The sequence below is a fragment of the Sciurus vulgaris genome (genome assembly GCF_902686455.1).
Source record: "Sciurus vulgaris genome assembly, chromosome: 5".
Classification (NCBI taxonomy): domain Eukaryota; kingdom Metazoa; phylum Chordata; class Mammalia; order Rodentia; family Sciuridae; genus Sciurus; species Sciurus vulgaris.
In genome coordinates this window covers 178,223,253-178,247,592 of record NC_136465.1, presented here as the reverse complement: position 1 = coordinate 178,247,592, position 24,340 = coordinate 178,223,253, and the positions used below count along the sequence as shown (strand labels likewise).

The following is a 24,340-nucleotide window of genomic DNA, read 5'->3' as shown; positions in this document are numbered from 1 at the left end:
ATTAGCACCAAGCCCTTACTCAGGGCCTCACATGAAGAAAGACAGAAGGCCGCCCCAGGGCTGTTCCAAGGACGTGCCTCACAGGGTAGTAATCACACCAATCAGAAAGCACAAACAGAAATGGTACAACCTACGTGCACGAATTAACAGCAGAAGAGCCTAAGAAATGTTTCCTCTATGAGCAAATGAAAGAAATGACAGCATTTTAAAGAATACTGCAAATCATGTTTTCAAAGAAAATCAGTGCCGTGGGACAAGTCATTATTTATAAAAGTAAAAAAAAGGCCAGATGTCATTAGACATGCTGCTTGAGCCCAAGCACACACACAAGGGGAGATGCACTCACCCTCTAAAAGCCTCAGGGAGCCACGTGCCAGTGCCCAGCACTGTCCACTTTCCTCCAAGACCACAGCAGGAACGCCAGGCAGCGTGTGCCCAGTAGCCTTCGGACACTCCAGTCTGTCCGAGCCATGGTTTTTCATCACCCTCATGGGGAGATCTTGGAGTGATTTTAGCTCCTCAGTTTCCCATCTGTCAGGCAAAGATAAAAACTGTCTGCCTCACAGGGTGCTGTGAGACAGGACAGAAAACGCACCAAGACGCAGCAACGCTGTGGCTGCCTGGTGGCACTGAGGACATTAGGTGCTGCTGTTTTCTTCTTACTGCTCTCAGTATTGCTAAATTTCAAACTTTGACCATTGATCATTTCAATTAAGTTTAAGAATAGCAAAGACAAACCCAGTACTTAGGAAGCTGAGGCAGAAGGATCTCTCACACCCAGGAATCCAGGGCCAGCCTGGGTAAACAGAGCCAGATCCCACCACTACAAAAATAAAGAACAGAACAAAAGCAGCCACGATGAATGTAATATAATGTAAATATGCCACAGGTGAAGCTCGCACTTCCAGCACACCAGACCTCGATGAGAGGGCACAAGCTGGGCACGGGACAGTCACAGAGTGTCAAGCCACTGGCAGGGGCATAGGCCCCACCACTCCCTACACTCCTAGTTCTCATCTTGTCTGTGAGGAGCCCCCTCCTGGCAGTGCCCCACGAGAGTCCTGATGGTAGCTCAACCCAGATCAAGGTAGAGGCTCCATGTAGGTCAGGGTGAAACTCAACCTAGGTCAAGGGAAGCTCAGCTCAACCCAGATCAAGGTGGAAGCTCAAGCTGGGTCAGGGTGAAGCTCAACCCAGACTGAGGTGGGGGCTCAAGCTGGGTCCCTGCAGGCATGACACAGATGTGACAGCCCAGGCACGGCACTCCCTCCACACGTGCTGGGTGAGCCCACCCCCAGCCAAGGCCCAAGAACCCCCCAGATCCTCACACACACACCTAAGCGCTCTCTGATGTAACCACCCGCGACAGGTCTGCCTTCCTGTTCCAGCAGAAGCTCTGCACCCCCTGTGCCTAGCCTCACGGCAGCTCACTGCAGAACGTCACTGACTAAAATAATCAGAAATAATGTTCACCATTAATAAGTTTTTCTTCCACCCCAGAAAAATGGAGGAGTCAAGAAAAGTTAAAATGAAAATAAGATTTCTCTCTCTCAAAAAAGTCAGTCAGTCATACTGACCAAAGCAAATTTAAAATCTCACTAAAACAAACTGTAAATCAAATGCTGCATACTCAAGACCAAAAATGACTCTGCTAAATAGGTGTTACTGTCTAGTATTTGGTTTGGGCATTTTCAGGCACAGAAGACCCAAACCTAGAAGTTCTAATGACTCCTGATAGAAATGACACACACAAGGAAGTTCACATCTAACTACTTCAACAGACACTTTCCGGAGGAAATAACCATGAAAAAATGGGAAAGAGTGTGCTTTGATGCAGCTTTAATGGTCAGACCTAGAAAGTCATTAAAGGAACAAGGCCTCATTCAGCAAGGCCTCTGGAGCCACCGGGGGGGGGGGGGGGGGGGGGGGGGGGGGGGGTGAATGGTGACCATCCAGCAGGGGCAGCCCCGTGCAGCACCACGCAGATACCTGGACACAACAGAGTATCAACAAGAGGGACCCCACAGGCCAGGGGAGCTGCAGCCTGCTAAGGGCCAGAAGCGGGAATGGCTGGGAAGACTGAAGCACAAGAGGACACTGGGATTGAGTCCAAACGGGCAAATGCGGGTTTACAAGAATTGGAAAGTATTTCCACACACTTTGAATGGTAGTTCCTAATTTGACAAGTATTATGATAACACGAAGTTCAACAAAGCCACCCCAGAGTCGGAGTTCCGTGGCACACCTTTAACTACGATCCACCTTAGTTAAACCCTCTGCGAATTCCTCACGTCAACATCACTGGAAACCCTTTTCTCAGTGGCCCCAAAGAATCAGACAAGGCCATGCTGCCACCAGAAAGGCAGTAAGTGGGCAGTTCCAAGCAGCAGGAGCTGGCCTGCAGGCCAGTGTGGAAGCCGCAGCCCCCTCGGCAGCAAGCACCTGCACGCCAAAGGGCCTGCGCGTTCTGAATGCCAGCGTCCTGCTTGGCTGCTTGTGATCCTTGTGATTCCCACAAAGCTCCTGTGCCTATTCTCCACCACAAGCCAGTGCTAAACAGCCTCATTATCCTGGAGCCTGCTGTGACCACAGGGTGTGCAAAGAAGAAAAGGCCAGTGCCAGGGAGAGAGCAGGCAGGAGGAGCAGCAGCAGGGAAGCCCAAGTTTCCACCAGACCCAGAAATGGCAAGAGGCAGTTCCAAACAGCTACAGTTCAGAGCACAGCTAATTCACTTCCACTGAACTTCAAGGTGTCACCCACACACTGTCACTTTCAGCCCTACAGCAGGATTATCACAAAGGAATAGAAGCCCGATTAACCTCCCCAAAGCACTGTTCTGATCATTCCATAGCTCCCAACTACCTGCAGAACAAAACTCAAATGCTGCAGACTCTCAGACCTCCTCCACCACCTGCACCAATCCTTAAATTTGAATGACAAGGACACTGAGGCCAGGGATGGCAAGAAGGCCTGAGGCCAATAGACGCAGGCCTGTGCCAGGGTCTCAGCACCTCCTCCCCATCTCCAGGGACTGTTCCATGGCTCCACATCTGCACATAACCCAACAGACATCGCCCAGCGGTGTTCTCTGCTTTGCCACCCTGCCCTCTGTGCAGAGCCACCACTTCTGAAGGGCAGCAGACCAAAGACCAGCTTGGGCTGGCTGGTGTCAAGCACTGGTCCTACCAGCCGAGTGACCTGAAACTATCCCTGATCTTCCATGCCTCTGGAGGAAAATCCTGGGCACTGTGCATGCTGGGCCACCCACCCTCCTGGGTGCTGCAGGGCCTCTGCCTCCTCCTGTTCTCTGCTATTTCTGCCTGCCCCCACCCTCCACCTGGGCTGTCCCCCCATCCGGGATGGCCCTGCCCTGACTCCAACTGTGGGAATCACACCCAAGAGGCACCCACAAGGTGAATCCTCAGTAGTCCACACAGCACACCCACATGCATGTCACTCTGCAGCACAGGGCAGGGTGCTGGGCACACACCATCATGCTGAAGGATGACCAAGGGGAGGGGTGAACCCTGCTGTCCTGCCCCCATGTCCCTCTGCCTGGTGCATGGACCTCAGACTCTGTTGTTGACAGCTCCTCCACTCCTCCAACCAGCCTTCCTCACCAGCTCAATGACAGGCCAATCACCACCTGATGCCTGCACCTGGCAAACCAGTTCGTGAACATCAGATGTCCACTCTCCACCCACCCTGGACCCAGAATGCCCGGCAGTGAGTTCTGTCCTGATACAGTCAAGTGACTGTACCCTGACCCAGCAAGGCTAGCTGAAGTCACACCACAGCAGCGGGTGCCAGCATCTCCACCCACCAGGCCTCCCTCCTTGAGGGCTGGCCCTTGGCTGACACAGGACCACCAAGGTGCTCCAGGGTTCAGCCACGGTGCACACACTGAGGAGGAGGCAGAGGGCAAGGGGAGGGCCAGGTGTGCCCAGCAGCTGAGACGCACCTCAGGGCAGATCGGCCTTCACCCAGCGAATACCTGTGCGCATGCAGGGCCAACGCTCATATGACAGGCATTAACCTGGACAAAACACAGGACAAAGCAAGAAGCCCAGGGAGAAGATAGGCTGGGTCACACTGCACACCACAGGCGCCAGCTGAAGTCAGCAAGCGTCCCAAGGCAGGGGCTACACCTGGAGGCGTCTGACACAGAACACTTTCTCCCTCCACATCACAAACTTCCTAAACTACTAGTGTGCTACAAAGAGGACCAAAAAACTGGATGTCACAATATTCCATGAAAAATCTCTTTTCCCCCAAAGAAATCATCTGACTCCCAAGGGCTTATTTAATACTCTGGTACAGAAAAAGATTCTAAGTGTGCAGCTGTCACATGAACCACACTGTTGTGACCTGTGTGGCTTGCCTCATGCAGAGGCCTTGGCTCCCGGCAGTCAGAGCACCGTCCATGTCCCTGACATGGGGTGCCATAGTCAGAGGGAGGCTCAGGAAGGACCCTGTTTTCACCATGAGACTGAGCAGTACTGTGAGGAGGGGACCCCTCGCCTCTCTGTCCCTCAGAGTCATCAACAGCAGACCAACCCTATTCTCAACTTCCATTTTACTAATACTGAAAAGGACTTACTGGGTGATGTCACTTCTCCATGATAAGAGCCTTGGACAGTGTGAAAACAAGAGAACAGGCTGTTCCCAAACTCTCCCAGAATGCTGGCATACCCAACCTCTAAGACCTGAGCCCTTGCAGGAGGCAGCCTGGTAGAGCAGCCTGGGAACACCACGGTGGAGAGCTGGGGTCCAGTGCCACTCCACGTCCCCCCAAACATGAAGTGCAGCACCAGACTCTGACAGTTCCATGCTCACTGGATTCAAATGGCACCAGGCTCAGTGCTGGTGCTCCAGAAATCTGTGTCCGGTACAGAAGCTCCGCCCCCTGCAACCAAGAGGGACCACGCCATTCCACTTCCCATGACATGCTGCTCACAAGGTATGCAGCCTCCTGGAAGCCAGTGGCACAGGTTCCAGGTATCTCAGCTGCCCCGAGTACCCACGTGAGGGCGAAAGGCAGACCTGAGGTAACTGGATCCTCAACTGGAGAGCATGTGCCTGAAGAGGGGCACCCCAGAGAGTCATGAGAAGGGGTCACTGTCCATCTGATGGTAAAAATAAAAGGCCCCGATTATGTAATTATAAAATTATGTAACTATAAAAACCTCTCCCAGGGGCTGCACTTCTGCCACCGCCGCTGCTGGAAGGCCATCTGAGGTGGCACAGAGTGCTCAGAAGGGCAGAGGCGCAAAGCGCACTCCAGGGTCCACCCCAAAATGTTTACTGTGTGCTATTTGAATTTCACCTCCATTTTTTAAAAATAATACCTTACTTGAACATTTGATGGTCCATGCCATCTGACACTTGTGGATGGAAGGAAGGACACTGTCCAGCTGGTTGGCTCCTGGCCTCAGGCTCTTCTGCGTCAGAGTTATAATTTTTAGTGAGAATAGGGGCACATAATGCTGATATGCTTCCATTTGCGTTTTTTAAACAATGGGGAAGGGTGAGAAACATACTCGCACACACCCACACTATTTACTTGAAAATGTGCAGAATGCTTCTGAAGAGACCAACAGCAGGTTGCTGCCGAGCAGCAAAGGGGCAAAGGGGATTTGTCATGGCGTAAGTTCTTAGGGACTATCCAATTCCTTTTCTCTGCATTAAAATACAGCTTTTCGATTCAAAAATTAATAAATAAAAAATAAAAATCAACACTCCCAGTCCCCAGACCCCGTCAAGCCCTAAGAATCCCCAGCGCTCCAGCCCTCCTCCCCACCTCCTCCGGAACACCAAGGAGCGACAGTGCTGCTACTGGAGATTCTGTTTCCAATTCTGGACACTAAAACACGTCTAGGTCTGGATGAAGCACATACATTAGTGTTGATTAAGACAGATTAACAATTTCATAACAATTTTAAAGACCATCTCAAACACCGCACAGCCATTAGAAATGACAACCATGAAACCGTGGCAACATGGGGAAGGCTGTGCCATCATACTGACCGCAAGAAAGGGGTGACAAGGCGCATCCTGTGGGATGCAGTGCAGCTGCCCTGCCACCACCACTCTGTGCTGGCTCCCAGCTGACCAGCCCCGTGAGGGCCTCTTCAGACCCCCAAGCAAGGTGCAGCAAGGGCTGCGCTCCGTTTTGGAGGAGAGCCGAGGCTCCAAGCCCTGACTACGGGCACCTGCCTGGGCACTCTGCCCGGGCTCACTACGGCCCCACCCAAAGCCCACGCTTGTGTTCCCACACTACTCTGACCCCTAAGAAGCTAAGAGTCAGGGCTACAGGCACCTGGAAGTTAAGACTTCTTACTTCTCTATGGTATGGTTACTCCTCTTCCAGATCCTAAAACAAACACATGGGTGACATCTCAGGTTTAAAAATGGGTTTAAAAGGAGGCTAGCATCTCCTGAATCAGGTCCCTCAACATTCACATGTGCCCATAAAAAAGGACAGCATTAGGTCCTATGAGAACAGACATCAGAGCCCAGAATACCTGGACCCCAGCATGCATGTGCGCAATCTCACCCACCCACTGCCACACCTTTGCTTAAGAAAGGCCACGTGGAGGCACGGGAAAGAGTGGCATCTACAAGCAAGGGGACTTCTTCCCAGAGACAGCATCGGCTGGCACCTGGACCCTGGACTTCACACCCCCAAAGCCATGAGGGTGAAGTGTGGACTGTGCAGCACCCAGCCTGTAGCCCAGCAGACAAGCACACGGACCTAATGTGCAGACTCTCACCAAAAACTCAATGGCATTCTGTTTTACACATTTTAGACGAACTTGAACTTTTCCCTCTAAGACCAATTTGAACAGTCTAGAACAAAGACAAAGAACCTCCAGAACTGTATTAATATCTCAAGTTGTCCAAAACCCAACACCAAAGCCTCACTGGACCCTACTGCGCTCAAATTCAGAGTAAAAGTGCATTCTTCACCTTCCTATACCAAACCCAGACTCTTCTTCATTCTTGGCACCTGCTTTGAATCTGAACTTCCAGGATTAGATCCAGGGGTAACAGCCACTGGCTCAGCCCTGTCTCCCACCCCTGCGTTTCTATCATTAGAAATTCCTCCTGCTTTTTCATTTTAATAATCTACAATTTCATCCTGTATCAAACTTCTAAAAATGAACTCTTCATGCCCTATCAAAAAAGGTGCAGTGCAACATGAAGAACCCTGGGTGAGACCAAAGGGTCCTTGTGAACTGCCAGCTTCTCAGCCTCTCGAGTCCGCTTCCTCACCTGGAAAACAGGGACCACAGGTAATCATGGTATAAGGTCAATGCCAAGCAAACGAACATTTTTGCAGGAAGGCCTTTATCAACACCAGCCTTCATTCCTGCACAGAAGGCACAGTGCTGTGGTCAGGTGGAGCCAATGTGTCAGCAGGCAACTGGGTTTTATCACGCAAAAACAAAGCTGCACTCTTCCTTTTAATATCCTGAAACATAAACACAACACCTCAGAAACAGCTCCCTGTGAGATAGCTCTGGGCCACTGGTGACCAGAGCCAGAACATGACACCCGCTTGCACACAGCCGAAGCCCTCAGCTAGGGCACAAGGGTCCGTGATCACCAGTAAGGCCCTATGAGAGAGGAAGTCAAGTAACACAACACAGCCAGCCACGAGGCAACCAGTCATGCATTCACTGGGCTCCATCAACATTCACCACAGGCCACCACAGGCTGCTGTGGTGCAGGGCCAACAGGACTCTGTGCACCTGCTCTAGCTGGTTAGTTAAATGTCCACTGACCTTCAGTGACCACAGGCCATAGGCCCAAATGGCCAGGTCTGGTTTTACCACCATGAAGCCCCTATCACCAGGGCAGCTCAAGAGTGGGGCCAGGCTGGAAGACCACCATGGTGGCCAGGGTTGGGCTTCACCTGCTCCACACCGCCTATGCACTTGATGGTGACTTGTCCCTCCTGGGAAGGGATGACAAATAACTATTTCAGGCCTCCAAGGACCACACAGGGCCCAGAGCAACAAAATCCAGAATAAAAGCCCACCAGCCTCTCTTCCTTCACTTTCCTGCTTTGCATCTTAAACATATTCCATTTCCCTTCCTAAGTTCTCTGAACCTCCTGGAGCCAGCAGACAGCACGAAAAGGTAGCTGCGACAAGAGAAATCTGGATGGCCCTGGTCCCCAGTGCCTTTGCTGGGAAAGCAGAGTAATCCACAAAACCATCCAGAAAAAAGTCCCATAAGCGAGCAGGCCCTCCAGCCCCTGGAACAGAGAATGGCCTCAGACAAGGCCCACAAGGGGACAAAAGTGGAAGCAGACAGCCACTGAGGTTCAGGCCCTTCCAGGTTCCTCCTCGGGCTGTTCCCTCCTCCCTAGCCCCGCCACCACTTTACTTCCCACAACCTTTGGAGAGCTGTCAGTTCCTGCCCAAAGGTGGCAGAAGCACAGAGACCACTGTCAAGGCTCTACCAGCAAAGACGGCAGAGGCAGGAAGAAGAAGCCATAGCAAGTAAATGGCTCAGAAGTCAGCCGATGGAAGGCCAGAAGCGCCATTCAGTGATCCAGGGGCAGGGCTGGGGCTAGGCAGAGCTGGGGACAGGCAGGGCACTGCCATAAAACAGGCTCTCTAGCTAGGACGAGATAATACTCTTGGCTCAGACTCACAGACCTTTCCCAGGAGTGTGCACAAATCTTAAAATTGGGGCAGCGGGTGCCCCAAGGCAGAAACGTGGTTCAAACCCACTCCCGACACTTACTGGCTGTACACCCTTAGACAAAATATTTAGCCTGTGTATTCTCTGTCAGTGAGACAACCTGATAACAGTACCAATCTGGTGAAGGGGAAACGAAATGCAGGAATCCCCTAGAACAGCACCTGATGCCGAGTAAACAATAACAGCATCACCACCAGCACCAGCACCAGCACCAGCCCACCAAGACCGGCACTGTTACCACCATCATCATCACCCGCCACGTGACCATCCTCACCACGGCATCATGATCATCACCACCACAACCCCTGAAGCTAAGAGAGGCCACACGACTCCCAGCTCTGGTCTAAAGTCTGTTTTCCTGGTAAGAAGACAGAGGCCAGGGTGACCGCCCTTCACATCGCAACAAGATGATGACCACCTTCACATAAACGGAGGCCGACTCGGAGCTTGGACTCTTGATGGCATCACTAGCACAGTGAGCCCGTGCCAACAGCTACCTACCTCCAGACATCTCACGGGGGAGGAAAAACAAACCCATTTGTTTAAAGGTCCTTGAGTCTGGTTTTCTACCTGCAGATAAAAACATATGTCCTGACCCCCCTTGACACAAGGTACCTGTGTCAACTAGTGAATCAGCAACACTGCTAACTGCTGAAGAGCAGTCAGGAGAGTTACACTGACGGCTGGAGGCTCCATTAACTCCACTGGTATTTCCTGAGACTGCTCCACGTTATGTCACAGGTCGCTGGAATACAAGGACAAGTGATTTGCTGCCTCAGCCCACAACAGACTCCCAGTTTACAGAGTAGAGGGACGGACACAAACTCAAACACCAGCAAAGAAGAGAAGCCAAACTACAAATGCAAAACGCTGCACAGAACAAAGAGGAGTCACTTCCCAGCAATTCTTCCCCTCTTTCCACTGTCTTTTCCTATCCCTCTAACACAGAAAATACATACCAGCCTCATACTGCTCAATTATTTAACATCCTAGCCAACGAAAGACATATAAGAGAAAAAATGTAAATAATTGACTTTTAACACTGCTCCTTTCGAAGCAGTGTAATCCTAGCATGTAATCCCTCCAGACTGAGGCAGAAGATCACCAAATTCAAGGCCAGCCTCAGCAACTTAGCAAGAACTTGTCCCAAAATAAAAAGGGCTGGAGATGTGGCACAGTGTTTAAGTGCCCCTGGGTTCAATCCTCGATACCAAAAATAAAAATAATGAATAAAAAAATAGCAGCTCAACTCACAATAGCTGAACTATGGAACCAACCTAGGTGCCCTACAACAGATGAATGGACGAAGAAAATGTGGTATGTATACACAATGGAACGTTAATTACCCTTAAAGAAGAATGAGATCATGGCATTTGCTGGTAAATGGATGGAGCTGAAGAATACCATGCTAAGCAAAATAAGCCAAACCCAAAAAACCAAAGGTTGAATTGTTTTCTCTGAAAAGCAAATGCTATTTCACAATAAGGGGAGTTAATCTAAAATAACTCTGTTCTTCCAGATTAGACAGAGGGAGTAGAGAGAGGGGAAGGGGGATGATGGGGGTAGGAAGGATAGGAAAGTGAATCAGACATTAGTACCCTACGTACATATATGACTACACGACTGGTGTGTACATCATGTACAACCAGAAGAATGAGAAATTATACTCTATTTATAAATGATGTCTCCAAGCACATTCTACTGTCATGTGTAACTATTAGAACAAATAAAATCAAATACATCTTAAAATCTTATAAACATTTTCTTAACATTTGGTTTTAAGAGTGCAAACTGAAAACCAACACTCAATAGAAACAGGGCATCTGAAAGACCCTTGAGGATCTTCCATGAAACTAAAGATCTACCCTGGATGTTCAAAGGAATACTTCACTTCCATCCAGGCATCCTCGGCCTGGCTGTTTAAGCTGAGGGATGCTACCTGAAGTTCAAGTGCCACATCTGGCAATGAAAATGACACCCCAAAAGAGGATACTGGCGGTGGGATAAAGTCAAGAGGAGCCATGCATCTACCTGAGGTTCTCATGCTGCTTCTCGACCCCAGAGATGGCGCTGCAGATGAACCCACCACGGACGGCATACCTCCAGAGTCTGGATGTTTTAGTCGGCTATTTCACTGCTATGACTAAATGACCCAACCAGCATAATTGCAGAGGAGGAAAGTTTATTTGCGGGCTCACGGTTTCAGAGGTCTTAGTCCACAGAAGGCCGGCTCCATTCCCCAGGGCTCAAGGTGAGGCTGAACATCATGGTGGAGAGTATGGCAGAGGGAAGCAGCTCACATCATCAGGAAGCAGAGAGCAAGACTCCACTCTCCAGATACAAAATATGTACCACACAGCCACACCCCAATTCCAATCTCCTCCAGCCACACCCCATCACTTCAATTAATCCATCAGGGACTGGTTCACTGATTGGGGTTAAGGCTCTTACCAACCAATCATTCCTCCTCTGAACCTTCCTGCACTGTCTCACACGTGAGCTTTTGGGGGACACCTCACATCTAAACCATAACACTGGAGGCTCTGTAAGAACCGGTTAGGAGGTGGCATGCAGGTGGAAAAAGAAAGCACACACTGTAATAGACAGGACACTGTGGACAGTGGCAGTGTGGAGTCACTGTGCCCACTGGTTCCACTTCCCTAACGTTCCTGCTGGTGACCATCACAGATCCCTCCAGTGAAAGAAGAACAGAGAACAGAGCAGGAGGGGAGGGAGCAGCAGCAAAGCCCTGCCGAGCCCTGGGAAAAGGCTAGGGAGGACAGCAGGGCTCTGGCACCACTGCAGACACCCGGGGGGATGGAAGACGCAGACCAAGAGCCACAGCTGCAAACAGGTCCCTGGCTTAGGGGCAAACGCTTGCTCTTGCTGTTGAGTTGCAATACTACTGACGACTACTTACTAGTGACTGTTCTTAAAGAGACAAAACCAGAGAGAGGACCATGACTACGGCAAGGAAGGGAGGGAAGTGTGGACAGGTGACCCGTGGCAAGTACCCACTACGAGGTACTCACTAAGCAAGGCAATGAGGTCTCCGCAGGCTCAAGGACCATGGCCAGCCCTGCTGGGGCATATATGTGAGCAGGGACATGGGGACAGAGTGGGCAAGTACCACATGAGAGGCCAGATGGAAAGGGGTGCTCTGGAGAGAAATGGAGCAGAAGGACACAACCAGAGGGGTTTGCTGGGGTGGGCAGGGCTGTGCTGTTCACACAGCAGTCAGGAGAACCTGCTGAAGAGGTGGCATTGAGCAGAGATTTGGAGAAAGTGAGTCACACAAAAACCCAGGGCCGAGGGAAGTGAGTGCAAAGGCCCTGGGGTGTTCCCAGGAAAGGAGGCAGGAATGAGGCCAAGAGGAACAGGAGCCAGATGGCAGTGGGCCTGGAAGGACACAGCAAGCCCATGGCTGACTGCTCAGTGGCATGCCATCACCAATGGCTTTGAGAAGTACTGGATCTCCCTCTGAAATGTCACTGGCTGCTGGGCCTGAGGGGACTCATGGTGCCAGGGAGGACTCTGTCACCATCAAGCAAGAGGGCGGCAGCTCAGAGCAGGGTGCAGAGGTTCAGGTGCTGCATGACACTGGCACACGAAGTTGGTGGGAGGAGAGGGGGTAGATGATGTTCGCCTGGAGCCAGGCCGGGCAACTGCTGCTGTATCCAGAGCTGGAGCCACTCAGGAAATGAAGTCAGGGGCTCCTGAATCCAATGCAGGCAACTGCCTTTACAAACAGATGGACTCTAACAGGGTGGAGAAGAGACCCTCACCCACGTTCTTGAAGAAAGCCGCCTTGCCGGGGCCTCTCAGGCCATCAGGCACTGCAGCGGGAAGCCAAAACGGGGGTCCAGCAGAGGTGGGAGGGCACGGCAGCAGGCGAGAGCACCGAGGAACACAGGCGCCGGGCCGCGAGCTCCGGCCAGCCTTCCCTGGCAGCAGGCATGCCTGCGAGAACGGGACCCCACCAACGGCTTTGGGCGCGTGTCCCCATATCACCACCTCCCACCGTGTTCAGAGTTAAAATCAGCAGGAACATTATTTTCCTGGCCAAGTCCTAAGAGGACAACGCCACCTTTCATACTAAAAGGCGCTCAATCCTGTCACACCTGCTCCGAGCACCAGTTACATGCCTAGTCCAGTCCTGCACCAGGGCAAAAGGACCAAGTTACCCCAAGTCCAGCCCCAACTTTGATGCTCTTGCACCCTGGCTCCAGAAGACGAGCTGCTGGTGGGGGAGCCACAGACCCCTGGAGAGGCCCATGTACCCGTCAGCCCTGCTGTGGCCTCAGCATGTTCCCAAATGGTATCTGGAGGTGGGGTCTTCGGGAGGTCATCAAGGTGGGGCCCCCAGAATGGCACTAGTGACGCTACAGGAAAAGGAAGAGACCTAAGCTGACATACACTTGCTCTGTCTCACCAGGTAATGTCTGTCACTGCATCACAACGCATTAAGAAAGTTGCCACCATGCTCTTAGACTTACCAGCCTCCAGAATTGTAACCCAAATAACCTCCATTCCTTATTTGTCTCCTGGTCTCAGATATTTTGTTGTAACAACAGAAAACCAACGAAGACAGACCTCTTTTTAAAAGCTTTGCTTGAAGTACTTGTTCCTAAAACCACAAGAGCAAAGACAAAACCAGGCCCTCAAAGGCACCCTTGCCAGTGATTCCTGAGAGTCACAGGCTGCCACATCTCTCACCCCTACATCCAGGCAGCTGCTGGCACCCAGTTGTCCAGCTGGTATAAGGAGCCTCACTCTGGCTGGACTGGCACAGGAGACTCAGGCTCAGGTACCCAGCACTGCCCACACTCCCCCAGCAAGAGGACATAAGCACCCAAACTAAGCCACAGGTCGGAACCCAAAGCGCTGGGGAGGACAGGCAGCCAGCCAACCATGCAGAAGTGCAGGGGTGGGCTGGGAGGGAGCAGAGGGCCGGGTGCAATGAGGGCAGGTCATTGGAGGGGCGGGGGGCAAGCAGCCGAGTACAGTCTGGGTACCCAGTGCACAGAGGCATGGCTGGAAAAGGAACCAGCATGATCACTAAGTGGGGATCTGTTTCCTCGCCACCAGGCTCTTTGCATTTTGGTAGCTCACTCCTGTCCCATCTTCCCTGATGAGATTCCAGGGCAAGTGTGACTTACAGCTTTCCCTGTCCCTCACGTTATCATCTCTTCTGAGCTCGCCCTCGCCCTTCAGTAAACGCGATAAACACGGCACACACATGTGCACACAGACCCAACGCAGTGTGGCCAGCTGTACCTTGCTGTCATGCTGTGGCACAGGCTGCACAGTCAGGGCCTGGCCACTAGAGGGTAACACTGGGCTGGCTGGCAGATTGCCAGGAAAGGAGGACGAGCTAGCTCTTCAGAGCCAGCCTGCTAGGCCCAGCAAGCCTGCTGCTTCTGGCCCAGATGCCACATGCTCCAATAGAACCCACAGAAGACGAAACCTCTTCAAGCCTCTCAAGTGCACTAAGAACCCCACTGCCCGTACTAACTGGGAACGAGTGAGACCAGGAGACAAGGAGCCTACAACAGGTCACCCTGTCCCACCCTGCCCTGCCTCACTGCAAGGGTGCATAGCCTGCCACTTACCTAACCCTAGAAGCAACCTCCCCACAGTAAACCAGCAAACAGGAACAGGCAGGTGGTGTCTGGGGCCCTGGGGTGGCGGAATTAGTAACATAACATATAACAGCAGCAATTGTGCAATCATTTAAATATACTGCTTTCCCTGGTCTGCTTCCTAAGGTCATGACTTTGTTTCCCAGGTGAAATGACACATTTCTTGTGCATGTTCTGGTTTTTATCCCCTATTCCTGTAGCCCCTGGGTTCCAAGCTCTGGTTCCCTCCTTCTCCCAGTCTACCCAACTTCACGTCCAACTAACTAGCCCCAGTTCCATCCAGAGGTGCCTGGAACTGACTGCCCCACCCATCCTCAGACCCTCCTTCCCTCAGTCTACCACTTCCTAGCTTCCTTGCCCCTCCCACCTCCATACCGGAAAGCTGCCCAAGGAATCTACCTAGTCCAGGGCCACTGGAAAACACCTGGTGAAATTCTTCATGGTCCTTCCTTCCAAGCTTCACTTGTCTGGATTCCAAACTTGCCAAAGGCTTCACGCTGTGCTCAGAGGAAAGTGGAGAGCATCCATCTGGCCTTCTCAGTCCTGGGACCCTGGACACTTCCTGCTCTACTGGCCTTCTCCCTTCTTCACACCCCACCAAGCCCACAGCCCAGCGGCTGCTTGCCATTTCTCAAGCACATAAAGCTCTCCCACACAGGACCTTTGCACCGCTGACCCCTCTCCCTAGAATGCCCTCCCCTCAAATATCTCCCTTCAAAGGTCTCAGCCTCAAAGCACCCGACTCCACAGGGTCTTTTCTGACCACCCAGCATTACCTCTCAGCGGGGCTGCATCCTCCAGATGTGCCTGCAGCCTTCTGATAGCACCTGGAGGACCAAATGTACCTGCCCCTGGGCACCAGAAGGCCAGCTCCTTGAAGGCTCCAGATTTCACACAATGCCTACTGACACAGCAGGAGCACAACACGTCCTGGCAGACGGAATGGACACTATGGCCTCCAAGGACACTGCAAGTCCATCTGCTTCCTTTTTGCAGCTGACGAGACCAGGAGGCTGAGTACTTGGTGAGCTAGTCACAGACAATGAGAGCATCTGCCCACATCCACACTGCAAGGACACGGGGCTTCACACTGCCTAGCCTTCCGCCCACCTCCACCCAGACCCTGTGCTCCCTCAGGGGAACAGGAACCTGACTGGGCGCCTGGCCACTTTTTGAAGGGCAGGGTGCTGCCTGTTCTACTGTCGGAGTGCTCCACATGGTGCACTCCAGGCCCACCACTGCGTGGACTCGCTCAGCAGCCCTCAGGAAACTGGGGGTGCTACACACTGCCAAATCACCACCCCCCATTCGCAGACACATGCGACAAACAGGAACACCTCTAAGAGTCATTTTCTCAGGCCTCCAACGGGCAGTCTGCATGTGAGTGAACACTGAGGCGATGCCAGGAGGGATGAGCTGTGCGTTCTGTTTGCTTTCAGCCCTGGGTTCCCAACGACAAGCTCAACACAGCAGCGCTCCGCTGGACGGTGACATTCAGCAGGTACATCATCCCGGGGCACTTCGCACACCAGCAATCTGCTTCTCTGATGTCGGCAAATATTTGCCACTTAAGTTTTTGGGTAATGTGAGACTAATACATTCCACTGTCCTCCGAGCTACCTTATAGGCCTTCGGAAACAGGCAATTTACCCACTATGCTTTCTCTTGCCACTAAATCTAAATCCAGTAACAGTTTAAGCTCTGGCTTTAACTTTTGGCTTCAGATTGTACTATGTAAATAGAATTCTGAAGAAAGGAAAAATCCCTAATTGTACCAACCTCACAAAAGAATCTGACTTTTCCATGCTGACCTTTGACCTACCCATACAAACTCATTCTCTTACAATCCTGAAAGCTTCATTTATAAGTATGATTTTAATTTCAAAAGTTGCTCCAATGACTAAGTCCACGAGGAGAGTCTAGCTGGTGCTCAGAGTCTGACCAGAACTCCCATCAGGCACATCTGTTTCCAACAGCCACCTCCTAACCTCTCGCCTAGGTTAGAAACCTCTGAACACAACAGGAAGCTGTCTGTGAAGTACCTCGATTTATCATTCAGCACTAAAGTGACCATACCATAATAACAGATACCAGAAAAATCAAGTTAGAGGGTAAGTAGGTCAATGAATATTAACTGACAATAATAAAAGTGAACGACATCTGTGACTGTAACACATGCTAGGCCCCCTCACCAAAGCGTATCACGTGCACCGTGCCACTCAATCTGCAAACTCGGGCCAGCTCTCGTCACGCCTTCCAGATGAAAAAGGACACTGAGGCGCAGGACCACCAAGCTCACTGAGGATCTCCACGCAGGCAGCCCAACTCCAGAGCCTGATCCACAGGCACCATGGGATCCTGCCCCCCCACTCCTCAGCAGCACCCAGACCCAGCAGAGAAGGTACTCTGCAAGCCAGCAAAGGCAGCAACAGACAGACCACAAGCCCACGTCCCTGCGAGTACAGTCTGCCTGTACTTCCCGTCTTGGGGCATGGAACTTCCAGTGGTCCGGTTCTTACACCAAAATCACAGGAGCCATCCTGCACTACCCCTCACTCCCAGACACATTTAGGGCTATGCTGCAAATGAGTCATCAGAGGTCAGATACTGAAAAGTTCTCAAGTTGTTTGTAATGATAAAAAATTAAGAATAACCTGGGGGGGGGGGTCACAGAAACACATCATGTGACATGCATCCAATGGATGCCCCCCGATTGGTTCTCCATGACCTACTATGGGAAAATAAATAGTTAAATCCAAAAGGTGGGGTACAGAACAGTGTTACCTTTCATGTGGCAGAAGAAAATATATTGTGAAGGGCTGGGGGTTGAGCAACTGCCCATGTGAGGCACTGGATTTGATCCTCAGCACTGCATAAAAATAAATAAGTAAATATTTTTAAAAATACATATGTATATTATAAAAATGTAGTCGCTAAAGTGTCTTTCTACAAATTGCCCTTTTTTTTTCTCCTGCAGTACAAGAGATTAAGCACAGGGCCACATGCATGCTAGGCAAGCACTCTACTACTGAAGTACACCCAGCCCTTTATATTTTTTATATTGAAACAGGTTCTCACTAAGTTGCTGAGGCTGGCCTCAAACTTGCAATCCTCCTGCCTCAGGCTCCTGAGCAGCTGGGATGACAGGTGTGCACCACCGTGCCAAGCTGTTACTTCTTAATTATCAAGGGAAGAACAAACTCTGGTGTGAAGAGCTGACAGCACCACCTCCAACGAGTGGTCAGAGTCAGTCTGACCATGTTAGGACAAGCCAGCCTCACGTGCCTCCTGCAATGATGACTAAGAACACAAATCTTACATGATGCTCCCGCCAAAAAAATTATCAACCTGGATCTCATCATGAGGAAACAGCAACTGAGAGACAGTCTGCAAAATAGCTGCCTGCACTCCTCAAAAATGTCAAGATCAAAGCCCACAGTGCAAGGCTGAGCTGTGGTTCCAGGCTAACAGAGACTACAGGGATGTGGTGACTGAGAGGAACGCACGCTCCAGCTTGGGTTCTGGACAGGAAAAGAGATGAAGAATAGGACAGGGACAGCAGCAGGATGTGAACGTGGGTCATGGATCACAGTGGCAGTTCTGTCACAACACATGCTGTCTACGTCGAATCTCTTTACTTTGCAAACTGCACTATGACCATCTGAGGGGATGTCCTCATGCTAAGGAACAGTGTTCCAGAGTAGACCAGGACATCTCCAGCTGAGCCTCAAATGGCTCGGGAAGAAATGCACCCAGACCAACGCACACTCAGAATGGTGAGTCTGGGCAAGGGTATGCGGGAGTTGCACCTCCTGGGCAAGAATAAGACAACAAACGACGTTTAGAACAGGTGAGCACCCGCCCTCTCTAGAACAATGGGAAGGAGGGAAAGTGGAGGCCAAAGGCAGGCGAGTGGCTCCTTTTCACTTACACCCTCTGAGCTTTGTCCTGTAACCATACACCTGTCGCTGAGTCAAAAAATAAATGAAACTAAGCAGAGGAGACCCCCTCGGAACTGGAGCTGTGTCTGAGGAGCTTTTCAGGCCTTTCCAGAGCTGCCCTCCTTCATGGCTCTGAACAATGTCCTGCCCTCTCCACCCCTCCGCCTCAAAGCCTCAGCCCCAGCCTCCCAGGCAAAGGGCTCAGCTCCCTCCCAACCATCCATGTGCCCCATTCGCCACCTCCTGGCCCAGCCCGGCACTGCATCTCCCAGCTCAGAAAGTTCCAGCACCCAGCAAACACCTAGTACAGAGCAGCACTCAACAACAAAGAACTGCCTGGATGAAGACCAGCCTGGAGGGGTTCTGCCAGAGGGACCTGAAAGCAAGCACGTGCCTGGGGTCTGGCCACAAAGCTGCCGGGGGCCTCGACACTGGTGGCCAGAAGACTCGAGTGGGTGACCGTGTGCCCCACAGCTGTACGGGAGCCCTGCCAGGGCCTAGCCGACTCCCTGCCCTCGGACGACCCCCAGCCCCACAGCAGGTGCCCTGTGAGCCATGCTTCAACTGGTGCTTATGAAAACAAGCACAGCCACCTGACTGGCCACAGAGGACAGCAGTGGAAGAGCCCCACCCAGGTGCAGAGGAAGAATGAAGGGGACTCGCACTAATGAGAGCTGGAAAGGCACTAACGAGCCCCTGGCAGGATGCCGCTGGCATCCCTGGTGTCTTGGCGGGCTCTGGCACAGGGACAGGAGCACAGCAACCCCCGCAAGGGACTCATACAGAGGCACGTGCATTATGTATCACGCACAGCGTCTCCTGGAGAACAGTCACTCGTGTCCTCCCGCCTGCAGGAACTCACCGAGGTCTGTGTGGGGGCCTGCGAGCAGCTGCTTGAACTTGTCCAGGCGAGAAGCCTCTCTCTCGCTCAGCGCAGAGCTGCCAAGGGTGCTCAGGTCAGACGTCCCACCCAGGGCGACGGTGGCCGAGTGGGGGAGAGACTGGGACCTCTGCAGAGGGACCACACTGCTGGCACTTTCTGCAAGGGTGAGAGAACAGGGTGAGGTGAGCTGAGCCTCCTGCCCACTGCTGCCCAGGTGTTCTTCCTGCGTCAAGACAGCCTCTCGCTCGTGGTGCCACCGTCCTTGGTGAACGCCATCAGGCCGGAACTCTCCTTCCTGCCACCACTCAGCAGTTGGAGGACTGCACTCTTGAGCACTAAGTGCAGCTGACACCCGCGGAACCCTGCCCCACAGGCGGCACACTGCTCATCAACACAGTAAATGGCAATGGCCAGGAAGGTCCGAGCACCAAGGCACTAGCGGGCCACACCGGGGCCTTGAAGGCAGATCAGGCCTGCCCGGCGCTATGACCCGAAGACCTGCTGAGGAAGGGGCTTGCAGGGTTCACCCAGGCCTACAGGTGGGCAGAGAGCCTACCGTCACACGTGACGAGAAAAGACGCAGCCTGCCAAGGTAGGAGAACAGGAGGGGAGTGACCAGGACGCTGCTGCCTCCTGACCCCTGCTCCCCAGACCTCACCACAGCCCTGGGAGGAAGGCTGGGAAGGGAACATCGTCAAAAGCAAACCAAGGAAGCCAGGCAGGCGAGGGTGGGCTGTAGTGGCAGCAGAGAACAGACCCCTAGCCCAACTAGGACGTCTCTTGCTGCTGCACCCCTGGCATCCCTGGCAAAACAGTATGCTACACTCAGGAACCTGGGCCAGGGCCAGCCACGGGGAAGAGCCCGCGGCTTCCGAGTCACACAGCAGTGCCACCTGGGACCAATGGGCAAGACGCTCTGCAGGCTAACGCCTAGTCTAAATCCAAGCCAGCAATCTCATCTTTCAAAAACGGAACACAGGAGGAAGGTAAGAACAAATTCCAGGGAATGATGCAAAGCTCCACACCCCAGAGTCAGAAGGTCCGTTAGGGGCAGCTGCAGAGTAGCAGAGGTGCAAGTGCCACCCCATAGCCCCTTCTGCCCAGTGGCCTCCTCCCCTCACAATCTGGTTGGGTGGTCTCACGCAGCACTCTCAGGCCATCCAGGAACAAGGCAGCCTAAGGACTCTGGGCAAAACCAGGCCCAGGTCAACTTTCAGAGGAGCCTACTTGTGGGGCTACCGCCTCCTCCTGCTGATCCCTGCTCCCACTCTCCCTGCCAGGCAGTTCCCAGAGAACACCAGCTCCCCATCCTAGGCTCAGGAAAGGCTCCAGGCCTCCCTGAACACAAGGGGAGGAGAGGGCCATCAGACTCAGCTCCTTTGTAGGAGAACGTTCCACAGGAAGGGCAGGGCCACACCCTGTCCTGAACCACAGGTGCTCAGCTGTGTTCACCTGAGTCTCAGGAGAGGATGGGTGCAGTGCCGTGAAGACCCCTGAGCAGGGCACAGGTGGCCTCATGCTAAGATGGGACAGGAGGGACCTGAGGGCTGATCAGTCTCTGCTAGGCAGGGGCTGCAGAGCACCTCAGCTCTGTCCATGCACAGTTACGTATGTGTACACAGGCCACACGACTCGTGGGAAGACACCGCAATGAGAACCCTACTCTGGGTAGGGCCAGCAGCTAGCCGCAGGGCTCTGGGCCAGGTGTCCTGGGCCCAGACAGTCCCACTGCTCAGGGGGCAGCTCTGGGCCTTCCAAGTGCCTCATGGGTGAAAGGGGATGACAGCACGCCTTCCCTCCCAGGAGGTCGTGAGATTAAGGCGCTGTCGCAAAGTCCATCACCAGAAGGCTGGCATCAGTTCCTGCCAGATAGTGAATGACCAGGAAATGCTATTACTATTTTTTTACTATTATTATCATGTTTTACTATTATTATCATGTTGTCGCTGCTGCTGCTGCTGTTGTATTGAGGTGCCAAGAAAAGGCTTGCCCAGAAAGCAGACACAGGAGAGGTAAGCAACCCTGCTGCTGGCAAAAGCCAAAGCAAGGAGGCGAAGAGCCCTCTGCCAGTGACATGCTGCCTTGGGCACCATCATTTTGCTTTCTCCGGTGGAGGCAGCATGCAGGGGACTTCCCACAGTTTCTCCACCTGGCTAGATGCATCTGGGTTTGCCTCCAGTCAGGACATCCCACCGTACACCTCAGGGTCCTGCCCACTCTCAGCCCCTGCACCTAGCGTGTGAGGACCATCACTAGCCGAGACGGATGTCACGGATTCCACCCAGGCCCCCGGGGGCTTGAGAAGTGGCCTTCGTGGCTTGTCAGGTTTCAACATCAGCACAGTCTGTAAGCAGATGAATTCAGGGTCCCGGCCAACACCGGAATGTACAGCTGAGGGCGTCCTGCCCAGGACTGAGCGTGGGAAGGTGAGAAACATGTACTTCAATCAGCACCAGAACTTTCATTAGTTTAAGTACTTTTAAACTAATTTAAACTAAGTTTAAATACTTTTAAATTTGTTAGGTTCCGATATTGAAAAATGATCAAGTGAAATAATTCATACACTCTAGCTCAAGAGACATGTAACGTTTTAGAAGTCCATTAATTCCTAGAAGGCGTTTTTAATAAAAACGAGACGAGGTATGAAGCCAGCCCTACATCTAAGGCTACGATGATGACTCCTGCTTCCTCACCCGGGAATGCAGGGACAGCACCCTAACCCTGGGGAAGGTAGGCAAAACAGCCTACAGCTCAGCCAGGGTCTTTCAGAGGAGAATAGGGTCCCACACTCCCCGGTGGCCTTCTTGGGAACCACCCCAAAAGCCACCAGCACTGCCACTTCCTCTGAGGGAGGGAGACTCTCAGCTCAGAGGAACAAAGAAAAGCACATCAGGAGCCCAAGGGAAAGTGCAGACCACATCCCCTGCCTGGGGGTGCTACAGCCCCACAGAAGATAGCCTCGAGGCGTTCTGGATGAGTCCTGCCACAAGGACAACAGGCACCCTCTCGTCTCCCAGGATGAAGGCGTGTCACCACCTTGGTGTGCCCTGCCTACCTGTGGGACAGGACGTGTGGCTCTCACTGACTGACTTCACCAGCCGGAGGTCCCCGCTTGGAGCTGCGAGCGGCTCTGCTGCGGGCTCTGGCTCCTGGGTGGGCGCTGGCACCTCCTGCAGCATAGGCTGGGCCTGCCGCTGGCTGTGGTTGCGCAGGACGCGGTGGGCCGTCTCCATGACCACCTCAGTGTTCAGGCTCTCGGCCGCCATGGCCAGGAGCTCGTCGTCATCTTCCCCAGCATCCCAGGCGTCACTGGTGTTGCTCTCGAACTCCTGGAAGGTGCTGACCCTCTTGGCCTTCACTGGGGTGGTCGGCACCTTGGGCGTGGACTTGAGCAAGCTGAAAGGCAAAGGCATCTTTACTGCACATGCTCAGGCATGGCAGCAGTCATCCTAAATCAGCAGAAGGGAAGGTACTTGGGTCCAGATGAAGGCACTGTGAGAACGCGAGCGATTCATACAGATGGCAAAATAAGTTAAGGCAAAGTGCAGGAGGACTTAGCCACAGCAAGGAGGAGGTCTTCAGGGGAGAGCCAGGCCACGCAGGCACTGCCATCCCACAGAACCCCACTAGGAAGCGCAGACCCACATCCTGAACTCTCTTAGGCCTGGGCCTGCCAACAGTCTCACACTCCCAGCATCTCAGTAGATCCTATGGCAGCCACTGAGGGGCTGGGGCAGGAGGGACTGCGCAGAGACATAGCCTGTAGCATGCACGTCTGGAAACAGTATCATTAGAGATTCCCCAGAAACACCACAACACACACCAGCCCCACGGGTGTCAGGAAGCAACAGACAGGTGCCAGCCTGCAGCCACACCAGCACCCACCCACAAGCACCCCACCAAGACCCGCTCCCTCTGCTCCCACCGGCTCTAGCGAAGCAGCGAGGACCAGGGCAGCAAGCAAGAGGGGGAGTCAGATGAGCCTCCAGGTGGCCCACCAGCTAACGGTACTAGCTCCCCGTCCCGCAAGGCTCCACCCCCTGACCCACAAGCGGCTGCAGCCTTCATGCCCACCTGCCCCACCTGCCCCACCTGCCCCACGGCAGAATGAGCTAGGCTAGGACAGCGGTGTCTCCCACAAAGAAATCACCTGATCCACGTTTGCCAAATGAGAGGCCACTTTCCCCGTGCCTGGGATCCTAGGGAGCTGGAGGAGAGCCGGAAGACCCTAGCTGTCCCAGCCCTCCTCAAATCAGCTGTGAAGCCAAAAGTGAGGGCAAACGTCACTTACGTGCCATGTAACAGCGGATCGAAAGGTGGGTGCTGGGCTCCATACACATGCTGGATGCTAATAAAAAAGAGAAAACAAATCAGCTTTTCTTCAGCGTTGCCAAGAGCCCACCACTGACCCAGGAGAAGGGCCAGCTCCTCGCATGCCACACGACTGGGGACACCACAGCCTCCTCCACGCAGGGTCCTACAGGCAGGCGGAGGAGGGATGAGCGGTGCCACACAAGCCGGCCATTCAGGCCCTTCTCGAGAGCGGGCCTCACACAGGAGCTGCAGCCCTCCAGGCGCCATCACAGAACTCAGGCACCCACTGAGGGACAAGGCCCCTGGGAGCACTGTCAGTCACATGAGCTCTGCTCACGGACACACAAATCCCTGCCAGGGAATTCCCATCACACACCACTTGTCTTAATGTAAACCTCAGCACCTCCAAAAGAATGCAGTGTTTTCTAAAGATTGAATGGTTTTATACAACCCTCAGGTTCATCACAGTACACTGGAAAACAGACGGAAACGAAACACCCCTTGTGGTAGACATAGTGGCCGCTGAGCCTTACCCTGGCTGTCTTCAGCTGGGACAGCATCATGATGCAGCCAGGTCAGGCAGAAAGAATGGAGGCCACTGTTTTTCTAACAAAAACAGACATAATTAGGGGCTGGGTACTTGGCTCAGTGGTAGAGCACTACCCTACCAGGCACAAGGCCCTGGGTTCCATCCCCAGCACAGCCAAAAAAAAAAAAAAAGCAGGTTTAGCCAGCATCCTTGGCCCTGAGCTACCCACCAACCCTCCTCCTGGCCAGGAACCCAGAGGAAAGGTCTGGGACCCTGGCCACCCCACAAGCATGAGAAGTAAGCATGAGACGCAAAA

General features: G+C 52.9%; 1 protein-coding gene across 1 annotated transcript in view; it reads right to left on the bottom strand.

The window, feature by feature from the left end:
* TBC1D22A (TBC1 domain family member 22A) overlaps positions 1 to 24,340 on the bottom strand; it is a 355,623-nt gene that overhangs the window by 313,078 nt on the left and 18,205 nt on the right. The window contains exons 2-4 of the mRNA XM_079140182.1: positions 23,473 to 23,529; positions 22,237 to 22,577; positions 19,161 to 19,337 (exon numbers count right to left, since the gene is read on the bottom strand). Coding sequence (XP_078996308.1) covers positions 19,161 to 19,337; positions 22,237 to 22,577; positions 23,473 to 23,529 — 575 coding nt within the window. The remainder of the gene's footprint in view (positions 1 to 19,160; positions 19,338 to 22,236; positions 22,578 to 23,472; positions 23,530 to 24,340) is intronic.